The sequence below is a fragment of the Anneissia japonica genome, unplaced genomic scaffold (genome assembly GCF_011630105.1).
Source record: "Anneissia japonica isolate Jap-2015-1 unplaced genomic scaffold, ASM1163010v1 scaffold287592_len165086_cov136, whole genome shotgun sequence".
Lineage (NCBI taxonomy): Eukaryota > Metazoa > Echinodermata > Crinoidea > Comatulida > Comatulidae > Anneissia > Anneissia japonica.
The window spans coordinates 68,919-80,067 of NW_022754747.1; the positions used below are offsets into that span (position 1 = coordinate 68,919).

The 11,149-nt window shown below is 32.5% G+C and overlaps 1 protein-coding gene across 1 annotated transcript; it reads left to right on the forward strand.

Moving 5' to 3' along the window:
* Positions 1 to 905: 905 nt before the first annotated feature.
* Positions 906 to 10,543, forward strand: LOC117123231. The gene is made up of 7 exons (XM_033269077.1): positions 906 to 974; positions 1,759 to 2,274; positions 3,116 to 3,163; positions 5,365 to 5,409; positions 8,940 to 9,349; positions 10,021 to 10,185; positions 10,409 to 10,543. Exons 1-7 carry the CDS (start codon positions 947 to 949, stop codon positions 10,541 to 10,543), a joined length of 1,347 nt encoding a protein of 448 aa, XP_033124968.1. The 5' UTR covers positions 906 to 946.
* Positions 10,544 to 11,149: the final 606 nt, after the last annotated feature.

Consider the following 11,149-nt stretch of genomic DNA (forward strand, 5'->3'; position numbering starts at 1 on the left):
AACTTTTATTTTCCATAAATTGGCTGGTAATCAATTTAAGAATTTTTAAAATTAAACGTACGTATGAACAGAATGTTATATTACTTAAATGCGTGTGAAAATAAAAGTTGATTATGGTTTAGTAGACAATTTCTATTGCGGTCTTTTTAGCCTTAATATTCATAATGGGATTCTCTTAAAAATACTGTCCCTTTGGCTACTTACACAACACATTTTGAGTGAATATTTTACTGAAATGCATGAGACCCCAACACTTTCTCACCCCTGGGCCACACGACTGGTCGTTGCCCTACTGTTACACTTGAAGAGTCAAAGTAAATTAAAAGTTTAAATGTGTATAATGTGTATATTTGGAAAAATTGTTTTGTTTTCATAAATGAATTTTTCTGACATTTTCATAGAGCAATTATGAAGGAAACTTCTTTAATTTGTTGATTTTCCAAGTAAATTTAGGCCTCATAATACTTGTGTTAGCTAAATATTTGGAAAATTATTCTCATTGCCCTTCTGGCCTCAAGTTTATATGAACATATTGACACTCACTAAGTAGTCATTCCATAGACTGTAGAATTAATGAATGTACACTTTAAAATACCCAGCTTGCAGCTCATGTGTATAGTTACTACTGGAGAACAACATTACACTGCAACTATATACAAATTTATTTATTTCAATGCTTCAAGTGGCAGTTAAAAAAAATAATGAAAAGTTTACAAATTTATAAAATACATATAAAGACTATGGATGAAAAAAATAAAGAAAAGCAAGAAAATTCCACAAAAAAAAAAAATAAAAGCCAAAAGTTTTGGAATCATACAGCTGGACAGGACGAGTAATGAGCTTGCAATTTTTCACTATTTCTGCCCTTTTAATTATATTATGAATGAGGATTCTTGTTTATTTCAGGAATGACTAAAAGGATTAAATTGAAGCAGTAGCTGTACCAATGACAGTGAACATGGATATAAGTAAAGGTAAACTCAAAATACTAAACCCCACTGGGGCGTGATGCAGTTCAAGTGAGAGCATTTGATCTTACTTTTAGTAGCTTATTAAAGAGTAAAAATTAGTTTCTAAAATCTACTACTAGTCTCCATCTTGAAAATCCTGCTTGGTTCACCATGAATTTCTATATCAAATAAATGCATTTGATGAGAAAACGTTCGTTCCTTGACTTTTTACTTGTGATTTTGGACTGTGTTCTAAAGGCAACGTTTACAGCCTCTATATTTTGTCACAGAACAAACAACCTGCACCTGTGTGTAATAATATTTTTAACAACTTTTGAAAGATTTTGGGCTTAGAAATTAAGTTTTATTCAATAAGTAGCTAAAAGCAAATTACCTATTTTCCCAGTGGTAAGATTTAGTACTGTATTAAACCCTGGTGTTCCCCGCTGGTGTTTTGTAGGACCACCTAAAAGACATTTCACTGGCTAAAACCAGGGCACTAGGCCGTAAAGGATCCTGGGATATTTATCAGCATTTTTACCCCCATAAATTGGCCGAGTTTGTTCCTGATAAAACCATTCAAAATACTTATTTTAAAAACATCAAATTTATCAAAGCCAGCCAGGCTTTCTTTACACAGGATTGGTGCCCAAAGAATCCTTAGCAAGCATCTCTGACCTTTTTTTTTACACTACTGCTTTTGCTGTTTTTGTGATCAAGAAATTCTACAATATATACTTTAATTGTGTCCAAACAATTTCCATATCAATTTTTGATATTAATACTGTACATTTTTTTTGTGATGCAGGTTTTGCAGAACTTAAGTTGCTTGTGTCAAATTGGTGTGACAAACACATATCTATCAATATGCTGAAAGTATTGTACAGGGACCATGTAAAAGATACTTTTGCATTACATGAGTCTTCTAAGACAATAGAATTAATTGATATGTTGATTAGTTCTGGAAATCTGAGTCCAAATAATCTCACTCTCCTCTATGATACTATTAAGGCAACAGAGAAATTTGGTCTGGAACAAGAAATTCACACTCAATTGCCATTATTCACAATTCCCAAAAATATCCGGGATGGTGTTATTACAAAATTCACACCACATCGGCAAAGACTTGTAAAGCTGGGAATGGCGCTCACTCCAAGTGATGTACAAAAGATTAGTGAACTTTATGATGTAAAACATACAGATAGGTGGAGTTTGATTATGGATCTAGAACATAACCTGGTCATTTGTGAAGAGAACATGACAGCATTCATTGAAAAGTTGAAGAAACATAAACTCTGCCAAGCTGTGAAAGCTCTAACAGAAGGTATTTCTTTTCTTTATTTCAAATTGAATGAATATTGATAAATTCACTTTAATGCTGAAAAACGTATTGAACTTAAAGCTTTGTCTACACTATCAAATTTCATCAAAAAGCATCACATAAAATGTGATGGAACATAAGAGTTGAACACTTTTTTTTAATACATTTTGATATGTGATATGACATCACATTTTTTTGTCACACAAAATTTGATAGTGTAGACAAAGCTTAACAGTAAAGCCTCTAAAACCAAAGGATGGATTACAATGAAAATATAATATATTCTGAACAAAAGTTTATTTCAGACTGAGATACTGTATGACATTACAAAAACCTTCTGTTTTATATCTTAGTATATGACCCTGTGTTGGTTACCTCTGTTTGTCCTATTTTTCATTAATTAGCAGTTACTGCAGAAGAGAAATCTTTAATTATTTTGCTATAAATAACATTTAAAGAAGATTTTGATTTATGTTTTAAAGTAAATATATGTTATTTTAAATTGAAATGAAAATAAATGATTAAGACTTGAGTAGATTTGCCATGTGCTTTACATGCTTATTTTTATTGTGAAAAGCAATGAGTCAGCCCCATCTCTTGATGGAAATGATTCCATCTGACTTGCAAGATTTTGAACAGTTTCAAGTAAATATTCTATTTTATGAATTATATTTGTATTTAAAACAAAAATTATATATATTTTTTAGAATTTCTATAACACATCCAAAGTGCTTTTCTACTGTAAACATAATTATGCATCTCATGTATAAGTCCAGTTTTTAATTATGGTAAATAATAAATAAATGGATATTAAATGTACTGGCAATCCATTTTTATATTTCAGGCATTCCAATGGCAGAGCCATCTTTTAACTCAGGACAAACAACTAATGGTAAGATAATCATTACATTGGTGTCTTATAATATGTTTATGTTAACAGTACAGTATTGCACTTACTACTAGCTTGGATTGGATTCAATATCAGGGTTGTGACAAACTTTTGGGTTGTCAAAAATTCTGAGGGGTGTAAAGAGTCGTGACTGACCAAGAAAATTATAAAACATTAAATAATATCATGCCCTACCAGGGTTGGAGCTGAGGTGGGAAAATTTTGAAAATATGAACCTAGGTACCCAGAATTTGCACTCCTACCTGTACTATGTTCATAATGATGAAAATAATATATCAACAATACAATACAAAAATTATTTTTCTTGTACAATTTAGGGGTGTGATCACACTGTATGCATCCCCCTGATGCTGCCCCAGCACAGAAAATAAAAGTTAAAAACATTGTCTTTGATGTATTTACTTTACTTTACCTACTGCAAGGAGTCACACCCATCTCAGCCCCACCATGGTTGGGAATGAGGTGCGAAAATCTGGGGAAATAGTACCTCTAGAGGGCTGGAAATGACACTCTTATGTAATAAAATTTGTAATCATCACATCACCATTATAGTCAAAATGAAGTGCCAACAAATTTCTCATGATCTTTTATCAGCGATTTTTGGATGTCATAGTGATCTAATTATTCTGTATTGCATCCTATCATATTTACTGTACTTTACCTTCTTTGTGTGCTGAAAATCTTATACTTTTCTCATACTTCTCAAATTATAACAAAAGCATGCACACTTGAGTCATGTATTATAGGTAATTCAGACGTTAGTGATACCGGTATCTTGCTGTAATGTAGGATGTACAGTAATGTTCTCAGGCTGTGCTGCGCTTTTTCGTTAAAACCTGGGTCATTTATGCAGTTCATGAAATTACATTGAGGTGAAATGTGGGGGACCAACCCCCCTCAAAAATATGTGGGGAAACGTGTCCCCATCCCCCCAGGATCTGCGCACATGGTTGAAACATTATTGAAAGTTTGGAGAGTTTTTTTAAAGATTTTTTATGAAACTTGAAAAAAAGGTTTTCTGTTGGTTTATGTGTTTTCTCGTCTTGTTCTTTTTTTTTCTATTATTTCTTTTTTGTTATGCTGTCACGACACAAGATTTATTCACTTGTCTTCTCAGGTCTTCCTTTTTCCTTTTTTTACAATTCTTACTTTTATTATTGTATTGTGGTTGATCTGAATTCTGTCAATTCAAGATTTACATTATTTTTCATTTGGAAATTCTAGGGAAAATAGAATACATTCATTGCATTGCAATGTTAAGAATGATTAAACCATATAAGATTTAAATACAGAAAATTAAAAATATGTAAAGACAAAACATTTATTGTTTTGTTTCTATAATCCAAGGTAATCAAGTATGTTGTAAGATGTTATTAAACATTTACTCTGTACAGTACTTAACATATTATACCTGATACCTTGAATAGAAAGGAACCATATGGGTAGAAATGCATGTTTTACTGATCATCAATAGACCCATCTACTATTTTTAGTATTGGTAAAGTTATTTTATAGACAGATTAATGACTCATCTAAGTTAAAGATTCCAAAGGAGTGAATAAAAGTTTTGATGACTGTCCTCCAAACCTTGTTGAGGATCTGCTTCCCTGTCCGCTAGTGGTGACACCATTGGCTTTAATTTGTCTTTACCCAGTTTTCTACTTTTTTTCCCGATTTTATCAATGGTTTATAATCAAGCAGTACTGGGGAGGGACAACTTGATTTCCTGCTTCACAGCAAGACATCCATTTGTAGAAGCTTTTCTGCCTTTCTATAAAGAGAGTCTCTCTGGAGTAGCCTAGTTTGACATGAGACCAGGGAGCTTCGGTTTTGAATACACTAATATTGAAGTGTTAAACTGAGTATACATTGCATACCATGTTAAAGTCAGTTTCTTTAAACCTAGTTTTATTTATTTGGCCCTATGTTTATTAATTTATAGTATATTATCAATAAAATAATTTGACCAGGAAGAAGAAAAAATAGGAAAGAATCTTGAAACGGCTGAAATATTATCTGAAAATATACAATAATTTAAATCAATATGTTAAGTTTTTGTAATAGATTTTGGGCACTGCAGTGCTTTCTAGCACCAGTGGTGGTACCATTTGCTTTTGAATTGTCTACTCTACTAATTTTTAGAATTTGTATTGTTTTATATTCATTTGACTTTCTATTTACAGACATTCCAAATGCAACTTCAAACATTGAATCTGGATGTGGTGAAGGTAAAGATATACATATGAAGACGTAAAGTTGAAATAAAACAAACAACAAAACAATTAAAATTTATACTGTAGTACAGCGTTCCGCAAACTGTGGGTCACGACCCACCAATGTGATTGCCGAAATATCTTAGTCGGTCACGAGACAATGGCCGTGTTCGACTGGTCGTTCTTCTTTAAACCACGCCCATCTGCACAGCGGTAAAATCTACTTAACGAAGACGACCAGTCAAATAGAAAACTTGTAAATACTCGACAAAACAAAATAGCTGCATAGTTATCGCCATACACGCTGTGTAATCAAGATTGCTTCAGCTTGTGGCAGTATGGGTTTTTCATTAAAAAAAAATATTTTCATCCAGTTTTGGAATTATTTTTTGACTTCATGTGTGTAATTATTATAATTTTCTATTTAATATTTTCTAAAATTTAATCTAAATTATATTAACGCAAACGTCGTTTCTAAACTGACCAATCGGCCATGTTTGTTTTGAATAACTTAACGTACTCTGGTTTACGTTAATTTTCGTTGTCAACGAAGTCTATTCTATGAACCAGTCGAATGAAAATAATACTCAACGAAAATTCGTAGTCAACGAAATGAGGCAGTCGAATACGCCCATTGACAGAAATCACAAAATTTTAGCTAGGCCCTAACTTGTAGAGACCACTTTATATTGTGATACATTTCATCGAAAAGTCACCTCACAACTAAGACCATGACTAAACTTGATGAATGCACATATCTTCACACCAAGTTTTCCGCTTTGATGTTGTGACATCAAAGCTAACTAGCTCTGCGCGCTGTAACCAAACTTCCGATGTGTGTGCCTACGAATCAATCTACGTGAGCGGCGATTGAGTTCACATGGGTTTGTGTGAGTTGTGGGGATTCCCTGTGAAGCATGTTTAGATAACTTTATATTTTGTCTTTTCTAATCGCTAAGCTACTGAAGTCAAAATCATGTCAAGAAAATACAAGAAGGAATAGGCCTACCTAGCATGGGGGTTTGTAGCAAATGGAGACAAGCCACAGTGTGTCAATTGTGATGGACAGGATCAAACGGTCAATGAAGCCATTTCAATTATAACTATCACCATTGCTATCACTATGTTGGAATACTAATCATACATTGTACAAACACAATCATGCAATACAAGACAGTATGACAGAATATTTTATTAATAATTAATTACAATTTATTGAGACACAATTTAGCTTCAGAACAATTATATAATAATTCTAAAATACACTGAAATGAACTCATATGATGCTCAACATAAGCATGGTATAGTGCTTTTCTACTTGTGCATAAAAGAAGTCAGTGGGTCGAGCCATGGTCTGAATTTCATAACTGGGTCGTCAGTCTAATAATTTTGGGGAACGCTGCTGTAGTATGTCCAACAAAAGTTGTTAAATAGGTCTATAATTCATTGGAAAAATTCGAATCATTCCAATTTATCTTATCAAGAAAAAATGTACACCTACTGTAATATGTTTAACAGTTGATAATGAACACTTAGTTATTTTCAAGTGGAACCTCTTTCAATGATAAATTAATCTTCACAATTTTACCTTTTGCAATTAGGCAATCTAATTACTTTAAAATTTCCTTTTTTAGCTATAACACCTCGTAAATTGTTTGACCTTAAATGTGGTTTGTAATTATATAGTCAAAAGTTAAAAATTTTTTATAAGTGTTTCTTATAATTAAATCTCAATTAAATTTAATTGTTAATTAACTTTTTGACTAGGTATTTTTTGCAATTCACATTATGCTGCCATAATATTGAAGTGTTTAAATAAAACCAGAATAATGTAGTGTCAGTAATTATGATGAAGTAGACCACAGGTGGAAAGAGTGCGGCCCCTTGGTAATTGCAAACGCCACCTGTCGTCATTGGCTTGAAAACCTACTGTTGTTACTCCCCACCGATCATTGGTAAAAGTACTTTTCAAAAAGGAATACACAATAATAATATAATGTAATTTCAAATATCTTTGTCTGAAAGTTGCAAAATTGAACAAAGTAAACAGTAAAGGCAAATTGGTAATTTGATAATTCATAGTTTACAAAAGACACCCTATTTCTGATCCCTTATTTAAAGCAAAATGTCACAATTTTTTTATTTCCAAGGTTGATTTTGTTAGGGTTTATTACTCCATCGAATTATAAGCATTTAATATGTATTTATTTATTTAACCTTTCTTTATACTGTAGGCACTTTCAGTGCTATAGTACTGATTTTCAAAGTGGTACAGTGAGGAGAAACATATACTGTATACTGTGTAATAACAATTAATAAAGTAAAATAAAATTTAAAAACATTATTTTAAATTATTTGAAAATTTAAAAAAAAGTACAATGAATAAAATAAAATGAAATTTAAAAACATTATTTTAAATGATTTTGAAATAAAAAAAAGTTGACATCTCTTTGAAATTAATTTTTAATTTTTGTGGTAGTTCATTCCAGCTTTTGGATAATCGATATAAAAATGTTCTTTTTCCCTGCCCGATATGATACATTGGAAGAACCAGGTTGTTGTGGGTTTGGCTACATCTACCTTTAGAATGGATAATATTGTTAAAGGTATTAAAATTTTGAAGACAAATATTGAGGAGCATATCCTTTTATGCATTTAAAAGTCATAATAAGTATTTTTTTCATTCCAAATCACATTTAGTCTACTCCATCCAAGGGCACTTAAAATACATTCAGCAGAAAGTAAGAACTTTTGAACATTCCAAATAGGACCAGACACAACAACAATAATCAGAAAGAGGAAAAACTAGAGGGCACTCGGATTGTGCATACCTCTGCCCACATCATAATTCTCCTTAGTATAAATTTCCTGCGCATATTGTCCCCATTGAAAAAAGCCCAAAAGAACTCATTGAGTAGAGTGGAATGCACTCTTCTAACCACTACACCAAACTGTTTTCACATATATCACTTTGAAATTAATGGTCATAAATTTGTTTACACTTTACCGGCAAGCCTATATAAGCACACACACATCATAAACATTGTGTTACTGTGACCCCAGTGACAATATTGTATTCATGTGAAGTAGGGTCGGGTAGTTGAGGATCTCATACTAATGCAATAGTGATCAGGTTTGCTTTAGAGATCTTGTCCCCAGGGGTGGTGCCAGGATTTGGCTGATGAGCGGCCGAGGTTTCCGGCGGGGTGGGGGCAGATATCCTGAATGAGGGGGTAAGAGCAAAGCGGGCTTGGTCTAGCGTTGCTTAAAAGGTTTCGAAAGTGGTCCAGGTGACAAAGCCCCGATAAAATGTTGATAATTTAGGGGTTTAAAGGCTTATTTAATCGATTTTAAAGTCTACTAATATGTAGAAAAAACATATATTTTTTTTTTCTCCAACAAAATTGTGGTCTCTCTCCCCGATCCCTGATTTTTGTTATGAAGGTAGCTGACCATTTTAAGTGGATGCTGGATTTATTAATGACTATTATATGAATAACATTTTGAAGATTTCTTTACTTATCTTTTTTTTTTCTATTTTAAAGGTATTGCTGTGACAATTTGCAAGCGCAAAAGAGGTCCTTCTGACTCTGATGGTCAACCGTATCGAAAGTATGCTCTTGATTTGTTAAATGACCTTGATGAACATAAAGACTGCCTAACTTTAAAGGATGTACCAGAATTTTATGAAAAATTTGAGAACCTCATCATCTATTATGAACGTTATGGTTTAAAATTGACCAAGGTCGGTAAAGGATCAATAGTATTTTATCTAATAGCAAATGATCCTAATGCTTTGATGAATCTGTGGGAAGTACATTCTAGTGGGAAGCTTATTAAAGATTTAGCGGGAATATTAGTCCCAGAGAAACATCAGCAGGAGTTCTTAGATGAATGGATGACATGCATCGATGAAACTGAATACAAAGCTGCACTAAGTAAGCTAAAAGGAAAGGTGAGACCATATGCTAATATTTTGGGACTTGCACAATTTATCAGACACAAACAACTAAATACATTATTGTTGAAATTGAAGCACAACTAAATTTTCATAGTAGTCATCATCAGAACTGTCTTAATAATAAGATCAGCTAAACAAAAGAAGTTGAATAATTTACAAATTGCTTTATACAGAATATATCATATAATAGATAATTTTTTTGAAAATCTTGGAAAACACAAATAGAGTATAACTCATTCAGTTGAACTAAGTATAAAATACAAAATATTTTTGGTAAAAATTAAAAATCCCTAGGTAAAGACATATAGATGAGGCACTCTATCATCAACCTACAGAATTAATAGACATACAGGACAATCTATTCAAACATCACTTGCCAAGATAAAACTACATAGCAGAGGAACTATTTACTTGGCCAGTTCAGTTCAGTTTATTTCACATCATCAAAATATCCACAAAACAAATACAATCACACATGACAGGACAAACAAATAGCAACAAAAGATGATGGAGGAGTAAAAGGAGTATTTTCAATGGGGTCCTACTTTAACTTGTCAAATACTAAGTTGGAAACTTTATTTGGGCTGTAATATCCAACCAATCCTGGCAGAGTATAAAGCATACGCTAAGATGTTTATTTTTATTCTTTATTTTTTATGTAACAGGACGAAAAAGCCCCAATATCAGAGGTCTCTGAACTGTCAGTAATCCCAGAAGTAGAAGAATGTGCTCCATACTTCACTAAGGAACTTGAAACAAAGTTAATTGCTGTAGAAGGAGACTCTGCAGCAATTCTTCAGTGTGCAGTTGCTGGCATACCTAGACCCCAGGTAACACCTCTTTTATAATGTGATAATATTGTTATCATAAAGGAATTGTAGGTAGATTGGTAAAGGTAGGAAAACAACTAATTCACAGTAATATTTGTTTGTTTTGTGTATATTTCATGCTCAATCGCAATGAAATAATTTAACAATAAAATCAACATTGTTCTTAATTGCATGGTCCATGACTATATTTAGCAAAATTTTTTACATCGTTTCCCGATGACAGGTTCTGAATGAACCAGAGCATTATGGTAAGCCTTCCAAAAAATGCAATTGGTTCTATGTTGCTCACAAGCCATATGTGTACTCTGGACCACTTTTCTTATTTGAGAACACTTGGTTCTATAAACCAAACCTTTAGGCGAGGACAAACAGTGAACTGCTTTTCTGCTAGGGACGTGACACCCTCAAATCCTCACAAAGAATAATCATTCATTTCAATAATCAAACATTTTGTTCATTATGATTATCATCACTGTATCTAATTATTAAGTAAAATTAGTTATGAAGTAAAAATTGTTGTCTCAACACAAATCTGAACACCAACACAAATGAGCTTTTATTTAAATGTTAATATAGAATTCTGCGCGCAGATGCAGTTGAATCAAACCAGACGTGTTCATAACACAATAGTCAACACAAAGTTGCGCACACTGTTCTGCATATTTATTTATTTCAAAGACTACAGCAAAAAATCAACACTTACAGGATGTACACAAAATATATAGGGTTAATATAAACTCTAACAAGTTCTTGTAATCTTGAAAGCTCCAATGTGGGCAGTATAAAAATAGAGGCAGTAGAGCATATTAAATCATGCTTAAATCATTGAAGAAATTTTCTCCATGCCTGAATACTGTACACGGTGGTGTATATTATTATTATTATATTGGGTTTTCGGCCCGGGTTCATAACCGCCATTAATTACTACCACTAACAGGACACGTATAATTTGTACACAATTAAA